General features: G+C 38.2%; 2 protein-coding genes across 3 annotated transcripts in view; both read right to left on the bottom strand.

Annotated features, from left to right (window-relative positions):
- The window catches only part of LOC5571961 (putative protein TPRXL), a 38,634-nt gene extending 26,813 nt beyond the window's left edge, over positions 1–11,821 (bottom strand). The window contains exon 1 of one of the 2 annotated variants that reach the window (XM_021841965.1): positions 11,319–11,821. The gene's annotated coding sequence lies outside the window, so the exon portion shown is untranslated. The remainder of the gene's footprint in view (positions 1–11,318) is intronic. The other variant, XM_021841966.1, reaches the window with a different exon arrangement.
- A 7,056-nt stretch (positions 11,822–18,877) lies between these two features.
- On the bottom strand, positions 18,878–19,741 carry LOC5576170 (nucleoside diphosphate kinase). The gene is made up of 2 exons (XM_001662462.2): positions 19,525–19,741; positions 18,878–19,388 (listed from the first exon to the last, which is right to left on the bottom strand). The coding sequence occupies exons 1-2, from the start codon at positions 19,696–19,698 to the stop codon at positions 19,056–19,058; spliced, it is 507 nt and encodes a 168-aa protein (XP_001662512.1). The 5' UTR covers positions 19,699–19,741; the 3' UTR covers positions 18,878–19,055.
- Positions 19,742–21,739: the final 1,998 nt, after the last annotated feature.

Genomic DNA, 21,739 nt, shown 5'->3' with positions numbered 1-21,739 from the left:
GAGGCTAAGGACCGCACAAAGGGGTCTATTTTATTCCTTCAGGTACGCGAGGTACCAATGGTACGCCATGCCCAGCCATTTACCAACCAGTGTGTTTTGGCATGTTGCGCGCTAATAAATGATTTTGTGATATTTTTCTATTATTTACGATGCAAAAATGATACAAGTAATCGAATAATATTCATGAAATTTAACCGTAAAACTATTTAAAACAATTATTTTGCTTAAAATGTTTCCTTCTTTGCACCTATAGTGGTGCTTCAATACCCATAGTGGAGGGCCCCATAAGAAATCAATGGATTGCACCACTAAAGGAACCATTCTTAAAACATACCTTCACTAAAAGAACAGTGTTCCTATTATTGGTGCAAGGCTTTTTGCATAGAAATTACAAATGAATCGTAATATTTATACATTTGAATGGTAGAAGGATTTGAGATCTATCGAATGATACGTTAAAATTATATATTTCATGATTTTATCATCATGTTTTAGCAGTTTTCCCTTAGGTGCACCACTAATAGTACACTTGCCCTAGTCCAATTTAAAATCAAGTTACACAAGACTTCAAAAGCAGTCTCAATCAAGAGAACGTTTTCCAAAATTACTGGGAGACTGATTTGGAAAAAGTGAGAACTATCATTAAAAAAATGAAAAATATATAAGCCCCTGGCGATTATGGAATTTTTTACATCCTCATCAAGAAACTTCCAAAAAGTAGCTTATTATTCTTGGTTGATATATTTAACAAATGTTTTCAATTGGCATATTTCCCTGACAAATGGAAAAATGCTAAGGTTGTTCAAATTTTCAAACCAGACAAAAATTCTGCAGAAGCTTCCAGTCCAATCAGTTTGCTTTCCTCCACCACTAAACTTTTTGAAAAGGTCATTTTGAACAGAATGATGGTCCACATCAACGAAAATTCAATTTTCGACCACTCATCAACTTTTACGTGTCCAACAAATCTGAAGGCTATTCTACTGGTCTTGCTCTTATAGACATAGAAAAAGCATTCGACAGTGTTTGACGTGAAAGCTTTAATTTTCTAACATACATTGTTAGAATAATTCAAAGTTATCTGTCAAATCGTACACTTCAGGTTAATTATCAGAACTCCAGGTCTGAAAGACTTCCTGTAAGAGCTGGTGGTCCTCAAGGCAGCATTTTGGGACCAATATTATACAATATTTTCACATCTGACTTACCTGAGTTACCTCAGGGATGTCAGAAATCTTTGTTTGTTTGTTTGCGGATGACACAGGCCTCTCCGCCAAAGGACGAAGCCTGCGTGTCATCTGTAGTCGATTGCAAAAAAGTTTGGATATTTTTTCTTCATACTTGCAAAAATGTAAGATTTCTTCTAATGCTTCCAAAACTCAACTAATAATATTCCCACATAAACCAAAAGCTCTTTATTTGTATCCTTCAAGTAGAAATGTTGTTGATAAAAATTTAACTTCCAAAAATCACATTGAGGGCTGTAGTAATATCAGGAAGAAAGCTCTGCTGAGAATTCAAAATAAATTTTTGAAAATGATTCTGAAACTCCCTCTCTGGTACAGTACTAATGAGTTACATAGAATATCCAATGTTGAAACATTGGAACGAAAGTCCAATAAAATAATTAATAATTTGAGACAAAAATCGTTACAATATTAATGCCACGTTGAATGCGTTATATATTTAGGTTAAGTAAACTGAGAGCATTTTTTCTCTCTTATAAGCAGGTGAAATCAACTCACCTGTAAACATTCTGAACATAGCAATAGCAAATTAAATGTAATATGTTGTTAACAAAATGGTCATAAATGCCTAATTTAGTTTTACCAAATTAGGATGATAGTGTTGCCCAACACAGAACACCTAGATATAATGAATGTAGTATTTGAAATGATTATTGAAAAAAAAAGTTTCCATCGCAGTTTTGTACATGTAATTCACATCGGTACTACTCGGTTATTGAATATTTTGGCATACAATTTATCTGTAATAAGAAACCAATTACCGGAGCACATTCCCTGGAATGTGTCCGTCCATTTTGTTGTCCACTAATTCGGTCCAGTGTAGTCCATGCGGAACCAGTTCCTAAATCTCGTAAGGTGGCCAATCTGGACAATTCGATGTAATTACTCGTATTTATACAGTAGGGGGAGATCCCCCAGTACCGGACACTTAAGCCACTAAATTCATAATTCGAAAAATATTACTTTTATGTGCTCGTGTTACCCATTAGTGTGGGACAAAATTTAGATTCTCGCTCCAGTCCACTTTTTGGATTGCATTTAGGTCCCATAACAACTGTGCAAAATTTCAGCTCGATCGGAGAAACTATATATTTGCGCCAGCCGTTCAAAGTTTGTATGGGATTTACTATGGGAAAACTTACTTTTTCAAAGAAAAATCGCCAGAGGTCGCCCATTGATCTCTATAAAAATTCTGAATACAGACCTCGATAGGTATTTTTATGATGAAGAATATTGCCGAAGACCGCGAAGCAATCCGACACTCGTGAAAAAAGTTATTCAATGAAAACCTATTGGCAACGCGACGTTGATTAACACGTAAAGGAATAACAATAATAACAAAATCGGGCAAAATTTCCGAATAGACTATGCTTAATAACTTTTTACACAAGCATAGGATTGCTTTGCGGTCTTCGGCAATGTTGTTCATCGTAGAAATACCTATCGAGATCTGTGTTCAGAATTTTTATAGAGGTCAATGGGCGGCCTCTGGCGATTTTTCTTTGCAAAACTGGGTTTTCCCATAGTAAATCCCATACAAACTTTGAACGGCTGGCGCAAATATACACGGAGAAAATGAAGTACTCAAAAGTGAGTTCATTCCACTCAATTCCGGGGGTTCGTGCGTTAACCTAATTTTGAGTTGATGGGGTAGAAGTTGTTTTCATTTGCAGCCATGCGAAAAAATACCTACTGGCTAAGTTCTTTCCACTCAACCGGCAGATCAAATAACTCAACTTCCAGTACTATGCCACTTACTCAAATTTGAGGTAACGCACAAAGGTTCGGTTTTTGGGTTGTTTGGCTCTTCGCTCTCTGACAACAATAGAAGGAGCGAATGAAATAGGGAGAGAAAAATAACTCAAAAGTAAGTTAAAAAATACTCAAATATGGGTTTTCCGTTTTCTCCGTGTATAGTTTCTCCGATCGAGCTGAAATTTTGCACAGTTGTTATGGGACCTAAATGCAATCCAAAAAGTGGACTGGAGCGAGAATCTAAATTTTTCATACAACCGTGTCCCAGGCTATTACCCATTTATGATAAATATTATAATTTTTATAGTGTACAAAAATAAATTTTAAAGTATAAATATTAATTTTGACATTGAATTTTTACGATGTATTTTAGTACCAAATTGATCGATCTTGAAATGTGGCACCCAATACCGGACATGATCTGGAAATGCCTCGAATTATGTAAATTTGACCATCAATGAATGTGTTTATTATATGAATAGTATATAATGGCCAATAAAATGCATTTGCAACATTTACTAGAACAATTTGAGTTTTTCTTAGTTTGCAAGATGTCCATCAATAACCTCTTTCATATATGATGAAAAATAACACATTTTACAATGTTGTTCTGAATGTTCAGCTTCTTAATCTTATTACATGTTTGATACCATAATCGATGGAATCCAAGAAAAATGAATGTATTTTGAGACACTGGTGCAATAATTACAAAGATAGCATGTAATAAATCAAGCTGTCCGAAACTGGGGGACAGAAGGTGCTTAACCAAAATTGTAATTTGTCCATATTTATTTCAACTATGATACAAAATACATTCATACTATCAAATTAGGATTATGTTCGATCATGCTTGCGTAATCCAAAGTATTTATTCATATTCAAAATAGTTACTAAATAGGTTGAGATTTAAGGCAAAACGTCAATTTTTTAAGATTTTCAAACTTTTCTACTTTTTTAAAAAGGCGTGCATATTTCAAGGATGTATTGTATGTATCTACGCAAACATTAGTCTCCATAATAGCTTTCTTTTCTACTAATACACAATCTTGATTGGATCATTATTACTCAATTTTTCGACTTTGTCCGGTATTGGGTGCTGTCCGGTGCTGGGGGATCTCCCCCTAATGACCCGATTTTGTCTATCCTCGATTTTAGCATCCTTGCCCGATTCTGTCAGCCTAAAATTTATATTTATTCTGTACGATTTTTTTATGTTTGGATGTATTTTGCCAAATGGATGGTTATTTTGGTCCTTTTAGAGCACCGGAATGGCCACCGAAAAACCCGTAATGTGGGACCACTAAGTTTCAGCACCAAAACCAGGCATGCGACAGCTCAATCTTCATTATTTTGAATGCCTGTAACTCTCCTAGTACTTCCAAAAAAAACTACTTTGGTTCTTCTGGACCATCGAAATAACCCAGGAATGACCACCGGAGATACCCGTATTGTGAGACATTTCAGTTTTTGTACCATGTGCTCAATACAGTGCCTTCCCGATTATGGCGACACCCGCTTTTGGCAACAGTTTTTTCTTGATTTTGGCAGCACAATGAATATTATTTTCAAATCATTATTAAGTACTTAATCCTTAAATATTTTCAAATAAAGCAAAGTTTCTAACATCAAAATGAAAATGGTGGTGAGCATGAGAGCGAAGAAAGTATTTTAGAGCAGGCAACCTGTATAAATCATTGCTACAAAGTTTGATAGGTTCCATAAATTGATGGAATAGGATGGCAATGGACGGTAAAAGCTGTGTTAACCACGATTGTTTTTGTAGTTGTTGTGCTTGCAAGGGTTTTTTTAAACATATCAATCACCTTGAGCCACACGCAACTCATTTTTGTCAATATCTCTGCCATTATTCAACCAAATTAAATAATTCATAGCTTTAATGGCAAATGATGGCGCAAACATGATTGGTTTGAGATTTTACAGATTTTTCGTGTCAAACTTTTGCACGATACATCATACTGAGGGGTGAACTCAAACTTTTGCACGATGACTTGAATGACTGTTTCATTGACTTTGAATATTTTTCAGATTTTCCCGCAACATTTTTTTCAAAGAATATAAGACTACGATTCTAATGACACCTTGTTTTGAAATTTTGGTCGCTCCAATGCTGAGGAAATTAACCATGTTTATTCAGTGTGTTTTTTTTTTTCAAATGTTACAATTTTAAGTAAAAATTAAGTATACAAAATTCAAAAAATGTTTTTGGAAACATATATTCGAAGTAAGAATAACTCATTGCCTTTCGAATGCGGCTTAGAGAGTTTGAATTGGACGTGTATTCACAGAGATATGGACAGAACTCTGACATGAAGTGTCATACTAATATGTTTCAATGTTGCATTCGTTTTGCTTAATTGATTAACAGATATTATCTTATTTCGTTTAGTATGTGGTGGGTCCTGCACTATCAAAGATACCCCGTTTCACGGTACTTCAAATCGTTATTTGTTTCGATTTTATCTGATTGTTATGTATTGAGTATTAGGGACTTGAAAATTTACGCCAAATGCCCCACCATGGTGGGGTAAGTGGATCACTAATAAAAAAATAATCTATTCTCAAAACAAATGTGTTGTAATTACATATACCATGCACCCCCGCTAATTTGAACGGTACCTCATGCAAACCATCGGGGTTCATTTTTAATTTGAACTTCTAGTCACCCTACGACGAACAACAGAAAAACGTACTTCTGGTTACCCTTTTGGCTGTTTTGTTTTGATTCTGCGTTCCGTTCCACTGCGTTCCATTTTTTTCTACTCCTTTCCATGAGCAGAATGACGTTTGAACCATTTTTAATCTGAACCTGAGAATCTGAACGACGTGCAAATTAGCGGGGTACAAATTAAAAAGTGTTCAGATTAAATGTGGTCAAACCAACAGGGGAACCCGGTAGTAAGAATAATATTACCCTAATTCTTGTTATTAGTGCTATGTTACATATTTTGATAATTTTAAAATAAGAAAAATCCTTATTTTATAATAATAAATCTTCAAGCTGTTTAGTGGAATACCTATAAGTAGATGAAAAACTCGAATTTAGTACTATACCATTTAATGCCACTAGAGTCTGTATTCTTTAACAGATACGTGTATTTCGACCTCAACTGTAAGGCCGTATTCAGTGTCGTGTACTAGACTCGACTTAGGAAGCTTTTCCGGCTTCTGAGTGGAAACTTTTCCAGCTTCTGTGTAGAAGGTTTCACAGTTTCTGGGTGGAACTTCTGGATGAAAGTTTTCCCAGCTTCTTGGTGAAAGCTTTTCGAGCTTCTAGGAGGAAGTTTTCCAGCTGTTGGGTAGAAGTTTTTCTAGCTTCTATATCGAGGCTTTTGCAACTTCTGGGTGGAAGCTATCCCAGCTTCTGGGTGAAAGCTTCTCCATCTTCTGAGTGTAGCAGCTTTACCACTTTCTGGCTAAAAGCTTTTCTAGTTTCTGAGAGGAAGCTTTTCCAGTTTCTGGTGGAAGTTTTTCAACTGCTAAGTGGAAGCTTTCTCAAATTATGTGTGGAAGCTTTTCCAGCAACTGGGCGAAAGTTCTTGCTTCTGAGTAGTAGAAGTATTAACCTAAGAATGCTAATGTCGCTGCTATTCGTGTTACCAACATCTAGTTTGCCACGAACTGACAGCGTGAGTACCGGGCCTCAAAGTGTCAGATTGAATTTCAAAACCAAAACAACAACATGGTATTGAACAAAAAATAAAAACCCATTATTTAAAGTAATAATCATTAAAATCAGTTTTGTGACAACAACGCCACTAGCGTTCTACTACTTATATTTCTATTTTCTGAGTGCAAGCTTTTCCAGCTTCTGGGTAGAGGCTTTCCAGCTTCTGATTAGAAGCTTTTCCAGCTTCTAGGTAGAAGCTTTTCCAGATTCTGGGTAGAAGCTTTTCCAGCTTCTGGGTGGACACTTTCCCAGCCTATGGATAGGAGCTTTTCCAGTTTCTAGATGAAAGCTTTTCCAGTTTCTAGGTGAAAGCTTTTCTAGCTTCTGTGTGGAAGTTTTCTAGATTCGGAGTGAAAGCTTTTCCAGCTTTTAAATGGAAGCTTCTCCAGTTCTGGATGTTAGCTTTTCAAGCTTCTCCAGTTCTGGATGTTAGCTTTTCAAGCTTCTATGTGGAAGCTTTCCCAACTTCTGGGTGGAAGCTTTTCCAGCTTCTGGATAGAAGCTATTCCAATTTCTGGGTGGAAGTCACAAAGTAGAGTCTAGTACACGACACTGAAGACGGCCTTACAGTTGAGGTCGAAATACGCGTATCTGTCAAAGGATAGAAACTCTAGTGGAATTAAATGGTATAATACTAAATTCGGTTTTTTTCATCTCCTTATTTTATCAAAATATTATGAAAAATCTGTATACGTCGGTTCACACTAATTCGAACATAAAAAAAACATTGTCACTAGATTATTTTTAGAGAACACTCGTTCATTTTGTACACATAAGTTATACTGACTCGTAGTTTAAAAATATTGGTTAGATTTAGATATTGTTAAAAACAGATTTTTCACCAGTATCACCATTCAGAAAATATGCTGTTATTTTTTTCAGTAATGTCAGTGCAAAGTCAATCGATATTAATTAATTCCAAATCGTGGTATAAACGAGGAACAATCATCAACGATACCTTCGAATTTCAATGAAGGCCTACTTCGCCATATGCATTCGAGAGCATTCGCAAATGGCCATTGCAAGTAATACCACGCTTGTATTTTGTATAACAAGTGTTTTTTTTTTTGTAGATAGTGCTTGTACTCAGTACAAGCTACTCTTAGGTTAACAATCAAACTGAAAAAGACCTGAGAATTTTTCACATCATTGGTAGAAGTTACCATGCATTATTATGTGATTACAATGATACAAACATGTGTCTTAAAATTCCCGAATATGGCAACATATAATTTACGCCTTGTTGCCAAAATCTGTAAGACAGTGTATTCATGATTTTGAATACCTGTGCTGCTTCTAATTCAATGGATCAATGCACGAGTTCATCATTTGACGTTTGAGCGGTGCCGTATTATTTACGTGACCATGGCAACTAGTGAATTTGGCACCGCTTAAACGTCAGATTAGTGAACTCGTGCATCGGTCCATTATAGTAGAATGACCACTCTGGCTCTTTGCTACCACCGAAACAACCCAGGAATGACCAACGGAAATATTTATATTGTGAGACATACCAGTTTTTGCACCACAACTTCCTGGTTTTTTGAGCACGTGACCAATCTCGCACAATAATGAATGGATGGCCAGTCTGGTCCTTTGCTGTCACTGGTATAACCGAGGAATGACCACCAAAGAAACCCGTATTGAGGAAAATTCTGTTTTGTACCTACACGCAAAAAAATCCGTTCCCATTCACATGAACAAAAAGTCATGGTAAACGGAACGCATTGCTTGTTCGATTTTGTGATTCAGTTCCGAAAAGCGTGATTCATTGTTTATCTTTTTCGTGAACGTTGTCACTATTCTAAGAACACAGTTCTTGTCTGTTCCTCTTGCATGCTTTTTCAGAACCGCTTTCTATACCATGACTCTGAATTCACGATATCCAGAATCTATAAAATCATATTCGCGATTTGATTCCCGGTAACAAGAACTATGTTCATGCGCGCTGTCAAAACAATAACGCGTGCGCAAAAAAAGTAAATAGTAGTCAACAAACCGATTCTGAATTAGAGTCACAACTCTGTTTTTGCTTCTCAGTGATTTTTGTTAGATTATTGAGTATCATATAACGAATAGTTATTTCTATTGCTGTTCCTGCAGAAATCGTGTGTGTGTTGCTAAGGAGCTGTCGGATTTGGTGCGGGAAATTGTCGTATCCTTTGAGTACGTAGCATTCAACAGCACTGATTGCTAACTTGTCCTAGTTTTTCTGGTTGTGCAGTTGGAGGATTTACAGGTCAGTACTAATATGAAGTGCACCCGAACGCTGTAATTCCTACATAACTGAAAATATTATAGAATTATTCATCTTAAGGAAGTGGGTCATAAAGTGTTTAATTTTTATTTGTGATGGTGATTTATAGTTTCCGAAACACCATCATGAACAATGTTCCAGCTTCCAAGAACAGTATTCTCGATTACCAGAACAAAAATCACGGTTCCTTGATTTGCTTTCATTTCGCAGGCGTTACGAATGATTTGTAGAACATAGTTCCGGATTCCGTGATTTTTGTTCATGGTGTATATTCGTAAAGCAAAAAACTGCTTGTTCTGGGTTTCGTGCCTGGATGTTCTCATATCCTGGAACGGTTTTGTTTGCGTGTAAACTAGACATCCGACGGATCAATCTTCCTGGTTTCTTAATTCTGGTGTGACCAATGTCATACAATAGTGAGTGAACGACCACTCTGGTTCATATTGATCACTGAAATATCCCAGAAATGACCATCGGTGGAACCTGTATTGTGGAGCATTTTAGTTTTTGTATCAAAACTAGGCATTCGATGGTTCCTTCTAGTTTTTCAGGTATGTGACTTATCCTACACAGTAATGAATGAATGATCACTCATGTTTTGTTGCTACTAAATATCTCAGACATGACCCCGTGTAGTGGGCTTCGTAGCCGTGCGGTTAGTGTCACCGAGGCATTTAGCCACATCGTGCTAAGGAGTGTGGGTTCGATTCCCGCTTCAGGCCGAAAGCTTTTCGAGAGGAATGTTTTCCGACTGTACCACTGGGCGTTGCATGCTAGTCCGTTGTCTAGTGTGGTGCTTCCTTCAAAGGGCAAACAGCCCACTGGAAGCATTAACGTGTAGTGTCTTTTTTAAAAAAAAACTTTTATACTAAATCCTGGCAATCGACGGCTCAGTCATTCTAGTTTATTGCGCACGTGATCCATCTCTCACAATAATAAGTGGATGACCACCGCAGGGTTTCTGGATGTAGTGAGGGACATTTTGGTCTTAGTACCAAGACAAGACATACGGAATGGGTCATATGCTCAAAAAACAAGAAAAATTGAGCCGTCGATGGGATCTCCAGGTCCAAAAATTAATGTGTTCCGCTGTACGGGTTACTCTGGGATATTCAGTGGCAAATAAAAACCAATGCGACAAATCACTTGTTCTTGTATGAGATGTGTCACATGCTCAAAAAACCTAGAAGATTGAGCCATTGAATGTCTAGGAAGAAAAAAAAAACAAAATGCACCTCAATACAGAATACTCTGGCATTCATGTGAAAAACCGACCAATGTCTTACGTAATAAACGAACAGCCCCTAAGTAAATAGTGGTATTTTGGCGGTTGAGACAAAAAAAAATGTTTCGTAGTGTATTTATTTTTTAGAGAAGATTCTAGAATAACATCTAGGTATGAACATTTTACAGACATTCCTGGAAAACTAGTGGTAAAATTTCTGTTAGTTTTTCAAAAAAAAAACTCTTAGTAGAAGCTCTAAAGGAATAGCTCTATATGATGTAACCCCGATCAAAAATTCTCAATAATTTCTTGAAAGTTTATTTTGAAGTATCTTGATCGGATTTACTGCGTGCTTTTACATACTTCCTTACTGGAACAGAGACATCTTTCCGGCGCAGGGGACGGATCTGGTGTAGTGGTTAGAACACACGCCTCTCACGCCGAGGACCTGGGATCGAATCCCATCCCCGAGATAGTCACTAAAAATTTCAGTGACGACTTCCTTCGGAAGGGAAGTAAAGCCGTTGGTCCCGAGATGAACTAGCCCAGGGCTAAAATTCTCGTTAATAAAGATAGAAAAAAAAAAAATCTTTCCGGCTTAGTGTTTTTAGAAGAATACTTCCACAGTTATTAATCAAAGTTACCATTTTTGTTTTCGTAGTCTATCGTGTGACCTACACTATGATGCTCTATTCCCAGAAAAGTAGGAAAATTTCCAGAACAGATCCTGAAATCGAACCCATACACCTTCAGCATGGCAAGACATGAATAGCCACGGACATGGCCGCAATGCTACCGGAGGCCAAAGCTCAAACCTACGTATTACTAATTACATTCTTTTAGTAGAAGAAAAGTTAAAACAAAATGCATTTAAACAAAAGTGCATCGTCCCGATGCACATCACGTCATGCACCCGGAAGAAACGAAATTTCCAGAAAAGGACGGCAACAAAACAAGACTCGCTCCTACACGCTCCTAAAAAGGAAAAACATTCACGTTCCTTTCCTGCGCAGCTGTGCTGCTGGTGGAAGTGTGTGACCGCAATACGGGGGAGGCGGCGGTTGTCCTTTCGATGGATGGGTTACGACGACGATTCCGTTAGATCGAACACAAAGCATATGAATGACCTATAGCTGGTGTACGTACCGTTATTTGCGGAAAATCTTCACGACGGATTTAAATCGCCAAAATCACAACATGACACGCACGAGGCTATCATCAGCAGGTTCAATGGGGATTTTTTGCGTATTACTGCGCTCACTACACAATCAACAACGACGACACCACAAAAACAAGGAGGAGCCACTGTCGAAAGAAAATGTCATGGCGTAGCACTTGGGAGGATGGATTTTTCCTATTTTCGCTTCGATTCCGTTTTACCGTGGCCGTTTTCGGGTCAAATTCCTTCCACTGCACTTTGAACTACACTTTGCACCGCCAATTACGCTTATATAATTGCACTAAACTATACCAAATATAAGAAAACTTACTTCTTCGAGGGGGAAACGATTTGCTGCTTTTTCTTGCCTTCTCTCTGTGTGGCTGTCTGTCAGATTGTTCAGTCAAGTCACTTTACCAACCACACACTCAAAATCCACCGTCACCGTGTTGTGTCGAAGAAGCGATGTACACAATCTGGTGCACTATTTTCGTCAGACGTCTGGTCGACTTCGGAGCTTGTGGGTTGGCGGGCGGGTGGCAGCTCACCAACACCACCATCACGACACGGATGTCAATCGCGCCCGAATGAAAACAAAACACTGCACGCACACTGTTGTGCTTTTTCAACGGCGAGGGTTGATACGCACACCAGCGCAACATTTTTACCGAGCTTCGTCATTCTGTAGGGTGCGGAACCAGTTTTCGGCAGAACAAAATTTACTTGACACACTCAAGTCTGGTTTGCTGTTGACAACCCGCATAAACCAGAACCATAAAAGAACCACATGAAGGTGAAGATGAATCGAAGCCAAAGTTCAAATTTTCAAGAACACGAATCTGGAGAACCAAACATCCGTTTAAGCTGAAAACTTAATCGATTGGTCACTAGCTGGTAGTGTCAAATCGATTAGGTTTTCAGCTCAAACGGATGTTTGGTTCTCCAAATCCGTGCTCTTGAAAATTTGAATGTTGGCTTCAATTCATCTTCACCTGAATTACGGTGTATGTTTCTCCTATAACTGTAATGAATATGGTCCAATGAATAATACACTGAGGCTGTGAACCGTTTCACCAGTTCGTTTAACTAAAATTTGATCATTTTGATAGTTATTTTCCCCTCAAATGGTTAAATTGAGCTTTGACAGTCGAGTATATATCAGAACAAAGTTGACAGATGATTAGTTATTCTCCAATTAAGGGGAGTAACTTTCGAACTGTCAAGCTTAACCATGCTCCAGAGCAGGGTTATTTCTAACCAGAGGGGAAATAACTATCGAGCTGTCAAATTTTAACTAAAAGTTAAACGAACTAGTGAAACGGATCACAGCCTGAAATGAATTTTATTGTAGAAACTTTTGAATCCATGGTAAAATTAAGAACTGCACCAACGATTTTCAACTGACTACATTGATTACCCGCATAAATATTTACCGTACACGGAGAACAAAATATAGTGTTCGTAATCATTTTTCCGGTCAATTTTACTATATTTTAAGGTTGATTTGGAGATAACTAAAAATATAGTTGAACTGACAGTATATTGTTAACTATAACTATACCATATAGTTGTTGACAACTATATTTTTGATTGAATTTACAAACTTCAAACGTCAAAATTTAACTATATTTTAGTTGACTCAAAGTGAATTTTATTGAGTTTACAATATTTTGCAATGTTTACTCAGCATTTTGTTCTGCTTTATCAACATATCTGAAAAGATTCGGTGCTGCTCTATCGATCTAAAGAAAACATTGCAAAAATGAAAACAAAGGGCGAGTCGACAAACTTGATATGTGGTCTCCTGCGTGAGAGGTGGTCATCTTAGCACCTACACTATTCCTTGCTAGTTAGAAGTAAGAAGATTTGTGAGCATGACTTGAAGTCTAGGGAGGTGAATGTTTTCGAATAGTGATAATTATCAAAATTATAATTGTTATAAGTACAAGTGGATAGCTCAATCAAAGAAGTGTGTGTATTTGATTTGACGTTAATTTAGTGTTGGCGTAAGTTAATTTTATTTCGAAACAACTATTTGTGCGTAAGTTAAAGAAATTGATAGGATTGTAATCTTAACATACAGAAATTCTTCTGCGTGTACTTGAGGCAGTGTCGAAAATAACGCGAATGCATATATACAATACTATTGTTACCAATTAGCGGTATGTTCGCAATACTTTCCTTTCATTATGCTTAGCTTAGCTTAGATGACCACACATATCAATATTTGTCTTTGTATCAATGGTTGCTATTCCATGATTGACCAAAGTCAGTGAAAATGCACAAAGAATCAACTAGAAGTTCGGCTGGGATCGGCCATAAACTTCTTCAGTGTGCATAATTCAGTGCCTCTATTAATACAGGCTCGATAACGGCGACGGCCTCGTCCCTGCAGTCAGGTGGGATTTGGGGAAGGAATGTTAGTGTCTAAACTTTGCTATTTGGAGACTGTGTTTAACTCTGCATCTCCGCAAAGGTTACTGGGAGGGATGTTTGTTAATGGGGAGGATCGTTGGGTCACAGGATTCACTTTTATAAGCGATTAGATCATGATAAATAATTATTTCTGTGTGCTTTCTTCAAAAGGGCGAAAGTAACAAATATAAACAAATTTAGTTATACGCAGTAGACGCATAGGCTCGCTGCGTAGTTTCAAAAACAGCCACGAAACTTCATTTTTTTTTATTTTACTATAAATAAATCATAAAAAACAAATGGGCCCAATTGGATTTCGAGAAGTTTATTCCTAGAGTGCTGATTCGCCCATTTACAGCATTGAAAATAAGGGGTGGTAAAAGGGCTAATCTAAAATTGTTATTTGATAATGGGCACTTAACATTTTGAAGCTAATTTAACAAATTAACTGTTCAATAATAATTATTATAAGTCAATCTATGAATGCTTTGATTCATGCAATCAATTACAATGCACGTGGAATTCCCAAATCTGCTATATTGTAATCAAAAGTGGGGTGTTATGTTGGACAGTCAGTGGGGTGTAGGTGGGAGAACTTTCATCAATTCAACTTGCTGCTATGGCCATGGAACACATGCCCTGACACGAGCAAAACGCCAACTTCTTTACCGTAGGTTGCCCAGACTGCTATTCGGTCCACTTACCTCTGGCCACTTGTATTAGAATCGGAACATCTCACATACCTGATTAAGTGTACCTGACAAGGTTTCCGGTCGCATTTCTAGCAATATAAAGCTCAATCGCCTTTTAGTAACACAATTTCACAATCATACGGATACAATACATCGTATTACGTGGTAAAACTTATAAAAAAACATAAATTTAGGAAAGGTGCAAATGGGCGCAATTGCTACCAGTGATTGCAGAAAGCATAAACAAACTGGCGCAATTGACAGCTATGTTTTCAGTTGGACTCAGCACAGGGGCGCATTTGGATTTATGCTCTGACAGAGGGCGAATATTCTGAAGGGCGCAATCAGCATTACATTTTGGAGAGGGCGTGACGATATTTTTCGCAAATTGGAGCAGCAACATCAATACAAATTAAATCTGATAATTGTCGAAATGTTGAGATAATCGATATTATATTTGGTAAACAGATTTGTGGCACGGAAATAGTTTGCAAAAGAAATAGGGAATTGTTTTTTTGTTAGGAAATTTCAATCAATGATTTCTCAAATTGGCGTCGATGTCAATTTCGCCCATTTGAAAAAAGTGCACAGATTTGTACAATATCAACATTAGAGTGGTTCAAAAAAGCGTTTTTGCTGCCCACCACTCGTTCGATTCAAGGTCAAATTCTAAATGTCGTCCCAAAATTTGAGCTCATTCGGATGAAAATTGAGACTGCACAAGCCCTTCAAAGTTTATATGTAAATTACTATGGGAAAAGCAAGCAAGCCATTCAATCGGTCATAGTGTTTGCCCATGTGCTCTTGGGATTAAAGCTACGTTGATAATGTAAGATACATTCATCAGCTACAATAAACATACTTATATGTAAGTATAACATTTTAGTTTGATGTGAACAATTTCTATGTAGAGGAAAATTATTCCGGCACTTGAGGTGACGAACCATTCAAAGTTTGTTGAACAAATACTTAAATGTAACATTCCTACAGCTGTCAGGACGAAAGTATGTGTTATTTATTATATTTTACTTATATGAAAAGAATAAAAAAACTCGACTGGCTGGAACATCATAGAACACTCTTATTCTTAAGCCGACACTTACAGTGGCGAACCATCCAAAGTTTGTTGAATAAAGTGAACTTTTCGCAAGTCTACACTTGTAGTACCGAACCATTCAAAGTTGAGCCAATTGAACAGCGAGAGCTGTCAAACCGTGAGCCAAACGAACATGCGTTATGTTTGTTTTGAACTTTTCTTGAGGAGTAATTTAATCCACTTGAAATTATTTCGGTAAAAGTTGCTTTGCACAGAGCAAAAATGTGAAATATTTTCCTTTTTTGAATTTTTGCCAATGCAATATTTAGATGTTGATTATTGTGCTGTTTATTAATTTTGAAATGTAGCTCAAAGATCTATAACGAAACAAAATACACTTTTTAGCAATGAGGAAGTCATGTCCGTATTACAATATTATTTTCGACGCAGAGCAAACTCAGCACTGCTAGTCTGTTGCCAAATCAATCCATTTTACTTCCGTGTATCTCTCATATAAAGGATCACTACGTCCCACCGTTGAAACGATTAAATGTGCAGTCATACATATTTTATAGATTACAAATAGTAGCACGAAATGAGCTCACCAATTGATCCGTCATCCTTGACTGAGCAGCCACTCCACTTTCAGCTTCACTCGTTTACTCGGCTATATAAAAGCACTCAGACAAAATAGGCGTGCGACCCGAGAGGAAAAAAAAAACTGGCGATTGCTCGGGCTTTCTTGACGAACTGCCTGGCAAAAAAAAACGCGCACGCGCAACCCGAGAGGGAAAAAACTGACGATTGCATTTCTTGATGCACTCACAATACTCTCTTTTTAAGTCTATGGTGGAACTATTTACGAACGCATGGGCCCATTCACATATTTCATAACGCTAAAGGGGGTGGGTGGGTGTCGTAAGAATGTTACGGCTCATACATAACGTAAAATATTCATACAAAATGCGTTACAAGGGGGTGGGTGGGTATGGAAAATAACCATTTTTAGCGTTATGAAATTTGTGAATAAACCAAGGAAGGGTTTATTCCTTGGTACCATATTGGTTGAAGTGCCTGTCTGAAGGCAAATAAAAAGCGTGATTTTTCTTAAAAAAAAACGTTCACATCTGTACACTGAACCCAAAGCTCCATTATATTTTATGTGCGGTAAACAGATAAAAGAAAATTGACTGGCCTCAACTTGAGTTTATGTGCCGCTTATATTATATTATAAATGCATTTACATAAAACCATAATGTTGTTAATAAATTTTGAGGATATTATTATCATAGATAGCTGTTGGCGGGCAAGAAAAGGCATTGAATCGGCTTCGCACCAATGAAAATTGTTTACGTTTTAACCAGTCTTCCCATGAACAGAACCGAAGTGCAACTTTGGTTTGAACCTTGCAACTGGTGTTGAACCGCAAACGCGCTTCGTCTCCGTACCAGTGTTTCAAACCGAACCCGGTACATGTGTACTTCGGTTCAAACTTAGGTTCAAATAATGGCACAAAGCAGTCAAACGGGGAACGGTTGAAAAAATAGAGATAGAAAACTATAGAGGACGAATGTCGCTGCTGTTCCCTTTGTTCTCGCTCAGAAACATGTCGGGTATATAAGTGTCAAACCAGGTCCGTCCCACTCGGACTCAGATTGGGTACCACTTCTAGTACTGCATTTGGTCCCTCGGTAGTGCAAAAGGTACCCAAGTACAGATCGCAGTACACTTTGAACGACATTCTAAATTACCTTATGAGCCATAAAATTTTGGGCAATTGCAAGGGACATGGGGTCTTTAATTTGTCTTTGGTCAAACCGCCAGCAAAAGATGTTCCTGCAGCGACGCCAGCGACATTCTTCCTCTATAGTTTATTACCTCTATTGTTGAAATCCACTCGGATAAATTTCTACGATCATATATGGAAATTCTTGGTTCAAATCGCGAAACCCTTGAGGCTTGAATAAATGTTTTATTTCAGCAGATCAATAAGATCAATACTTTAAATAACATTTATCCCTAGCGGTAACTTTATGAAAAAAACAAGGATTTCACTATATCATACTAATTACAAGACACGATAAGAAGAAATTGCTAAGCGTGGATATCAACTGTTTTCTGTCTGTTCGTTTGTGTCATCGATCTGAGCCTCGGATGCAATCGAAGATTTGCATCAAAGTTTGAACCGCGGTTGCAACCGAGGTACAAATGGACCGGTTTTCGAACCGGCGTTTGAACCGAAGTTCGCTTTACACATGTCATGTTTGGGTTTCGGTTCATGTTCGAGCGTTTCGGTTTGCACACGAGAACAAAGTGCAAGGAGCAGGGGATGGGAAACTCGGTTCGGTGTGCCCGGCACACTTTCCGCACATAAGAATTCTTGTCCAACGGTGAAAGTTATGGAGAAGCAGAAGAATGTCGACGACAGGATTGCTGGCGTCGTTCAAGGAGGAGCAGCAGTGCCCAACGAAATGGACACTGTCGATGATGGCATAATTAAAATTATAGAAGAAGAAATTTTGGAACATCATACGGAAGTAGCGGATAAAGAGCAAGCAAAGTTGTTTGCACCGATCATGGAAGAAATGGATGAGGAACGGTTGAAAGAAATAGATGCAGCAGCGGAGCAACTTGGATTACCGAACTTTAGGGAGAATATAGCCAAACTATCGGAAATTATTGACGCATTCCCCTGTAACAATAAAGCGACGGCGAGTGAACGACGAGCGCAGTTTGTAACATCGGGTTCAACGGAGTTGCGTCCAAAAAAATTGGCTCGAAAGAGCAACAAATAATAATATGTAACTATCCATAGTTCAAAGAATTCGGCTCTGTTATGCCTTGCGGCGCCTCGAGCCTTCTAAATAAATTGATTAAAATATAAAAAAGACAAGATTGCATATTTCTCATTGTTTACTTTTTGGAGATGAGGCCTTTTCAATTGTTAGTCTTGACTTCTCCTTCATCTGCCGCATACGGTCGCTACCAGCCCTGCAATGCAAGCAATGTCAAAGTGACACTAAAATGCATTCAAAGTGCATTTGACAGTTAATCGTTTTTGTTTTTAATTGCAACATGAGAGTTGCAATTAGCGGACTTGTAATTAAAAAGCATTGAAATGAACGAAATTTAAATAAAAGAATGATCATTGTAATGCCAAATGCCTTGGCCATGGCTTCAGCCTCCCCCCTTATCGAACTACGAAATATGTGCTGACATTACATCCCATCAATTATCTATAATTGGCTGATGGGAATGCTAATTAGTAACGTGAACGAAAAGTCAATAAACCGATCTTATCATCAAAATTGACAAACTTGAAAAAGAATGGGAGACTTCCCTTCCATAGAATTTTTTCCCTCTCAAGGACACATCAAGGATGAATGAACTAAAACTCGAAGTGTTTGGATTAATCGTTCCTGCATTTTATCATTTTGTTTTATTGTTTCAACCTGATTCAGCTCACTTTCGCGAATAGATTTCTACCCTAATCGACTTCCTTATCATTTAAAAATGCGTTTAAAATCAGTTGATTTAAAGGTAGTGATGGAAATTAACTTATAAGCAAAAACTGGGACCGCTTATTCGTAGACCCATCCTTCGCTGGCCGGGGTCCACGCAACGAGTTCCTTCTCGGTGAACCAGAGGGCGATTTCCTTGTTGGCAGACTCGACGGCATCCGAACCGTGGATGATGTTGCGGCCCACCTGGACGCACAGATCACCACGGATGGTTCCGGGTGCGGAATCGGCTGGATTGGTGGCACCCAGAATCTGCCGGCCGGTCTTGACGACACCGAGGCCTTCCCAAACCATGGGAACTACCGGGCCGGAACCCATGTAGCTGACCAGACCGGGGAAGAAGGGACGGGCCGACAGGTCGGCGTAGTGCTTCTCCAGCAGTTCCTTCTCGGCCTGTGGGAAGAAAGGGAGATGATTACACCACGAGGTCAATCAAACATTCTAGCCGTAAGATTTTTGTGGTTAGGTTTTTCTTTCCACACGAAAGCGACGTGGAAGTCGAGTAAAAAATCGATTTTCGGTCACTTACCCACATGAACTTCATGGCGACCAGCTTGAAGCCCTTCTGTTCGAAGCGCTTGATGATCTTGCCGACGAGTCCCCGCTGGACACCGTCCGGCTTGACCATGATGAAGGTGCGTTCCTTGTTGGCGGCCATGGCGGATGAAAACAATGAGAAAAATGCAAGAACCGATCCGATCATACGAAATGCACAGCACTGACTGACGGAGAGTAAAATAAGATTCGGTCGATGAAAGTCGACGAACGGCACACGTAACGGGTTTTTTTTAGCTCAAAGGTTCGGATGGGCACATGTGCGAGTGACGGCGGGGGAGCTTTTTAGCTAGGACAGGACGTGACAGCTCAACTAAGACTGCCCTGTTGTTTCTCCGTCGATTACCTTGACGATACAAAAGCCAGTGTTACCAGTATCCATTTTATGCAAATCTTGTGAACAAATTTAAATATCGAAACTCATGATCTGATTGTTGCTTGCACTCTTCATTCATTTTGCACAATAGAGGATGATATATTTTCAAAAAATCAGGATGAAATTTAAAACCGTTGATATTTTTAGAGAGAATTGATACGCACTCCACTATTTTGGTCTCGATTAGGTATTTTATATTTATTTTAGAATTGTAGGAGCACATGCTTTGAACTTAACATTGAATATAAATAGATTTGAAACGAAAAGATTTCACTGCAAATTTCCAAACTTTTGATAAAAACTGTAATCTGTGAACTGGCAACACAGTCGAGCTAGTAACGAAGTGCCCTGTTGCAATCCAACTCAACGATGTGAAAGTAGGCCTTTGCCAAAACGACCAATGAGAAGTGGTCTTTTTTGACAGGCAATTGGTTTCATTTTTGTACTTTGACCTGTCACGTCTTGTCTTAGCTTTTTAGCTCTACGGCGTTTTGAAGTTTGTACACTGTAAGCTCAAAGTACCCTTTAAAGGGTAAAAAAGTACACTGTAAACTCGGCATTAGGCCCCAAGCACAATGTGAACGGCAACGCGGTACAACGGCAAAACGGCATGCCCATCTTGATCTACACTTTACTTATCAATCCCATGTTGACTAAATCATTTTCAACATTGACTTGACAAGTAGAGTGTAGCTCAAGATGGGCTTGCCGTTTTGCCGTTGTACCGCGCTACCGCTCACATTGTGCTTGGGGCTTTACTCTTTAAAGAATAAAAAATACCCATTTTGTATCGATGTATGCAACTGTCAAAATAAAGGGTACTTCAAAATTTTCAATAATGGGTATTTTGTGCCCACTTACTTATTCCATTTCTATACTCTTTAATGGGTGAAAAACATCTTGCAAATGGACCATAAGTTAGTTATCGATTGCACTAGTCACTAGTGTTTGGGACATCTGAAGGATTTTTCCCGTAATAATTAAATATGTTTGGAGAAATAAGGTAGGTACACTTTATTGCTTTTTACATGTTACAACTATACAAACAATCATATTTTACAGGGAGCTTTTCTGTCGAGTTCATTGTGATCAAAATTGTGGTTGGAATTGTGGCTGAAATTGTGCCTGAAATTGTCTTTGGAATCGACGTGGGGGTTGTTAAGAGTGCTGTCTTGGTGCCGGTTTCGGAGGTAGAAGCGGATAGTTTCTTGATGGAGGTATTGGTTTTATTTGATTAAATGGTAGAGAAGGAACATGTAATTCTTTTGGTTTTGGGGTTGGATAATTATTGTGTTCGTTTTTGAATGGAGCGGACCGTACATCCATATTGTAATAATCCATGCAGAATTGATAAGCCTTGCTTAAGTTTTTCACGTCAGCAGTTCTTAATAAGACATTCAGAGGTTTTTCTAATCCTCTTGTAAAATAATCTAGAGCCTTTTTTCGAAAATAATCTGAATGTGCTATAGCGTTTTCTTACTTTTCATTATCTATTTGAATCTGCACGATAATCGCAGATAGTAGCTCGTTTACCTTACTGATGTAGGAATTTATAGATTCGTTAAGGCATTTTTAATTGTGGTCAGCTCAAAGTCGAGTGTTTGCAAATCTCGCTTGTCTCTATAATAGAGTAACACCGTATCCTTAGAGCCCATTCAAAAATTTTATAACGCTAAAGGGGGTGGGTGGGTGTCCTCGTGGTGTTACGGCTCATACAAAATTTGTAAAATATTCATACAAAAAGCGTTACGAAGGGGTGGGGGGGTGTCGAAAATAATCATTTTTTGCGTTATGAAATTTGTGAATAAACCCT

This window comes from Aedes aegypti, chromosome 2, assembly GCF_002204515.2.
Source record: "Aedes aegypti strain LVP_AGWG chromosome 2, AaegL5.0 Primary Assembly, whole genome shotgun sequence".
In the NCBI taxonomy this organism is placed as follows: Eukaryota; Metazoa; Arthropoda; class Insecta; order Diptera; family Culicidae; genus Aedes; species Aedes aegypti.
Note: the sequence above shows the minus strand (reverse complement) of the source record. Positions and strands in the feature narration are given on the sequence as shown.

Bases quoted from the DNA above. Each gene is read 5' to 3' on its own strand.
- LOC5576170 (XM_001662462.2), bottom strand. From the start codon at position 19,698: ATGATCGGATCGGTTCTTGCATTTTTCTCATTGTTTTCATCCGCCATG. The intron at 19,389-19,524 runs GTAAGTGACCGA...TTCTTCCCACAG, and splicing joins TCGCCATGAAGTTCATGTGG to GCCGAGAAGGAACTGCTGGA.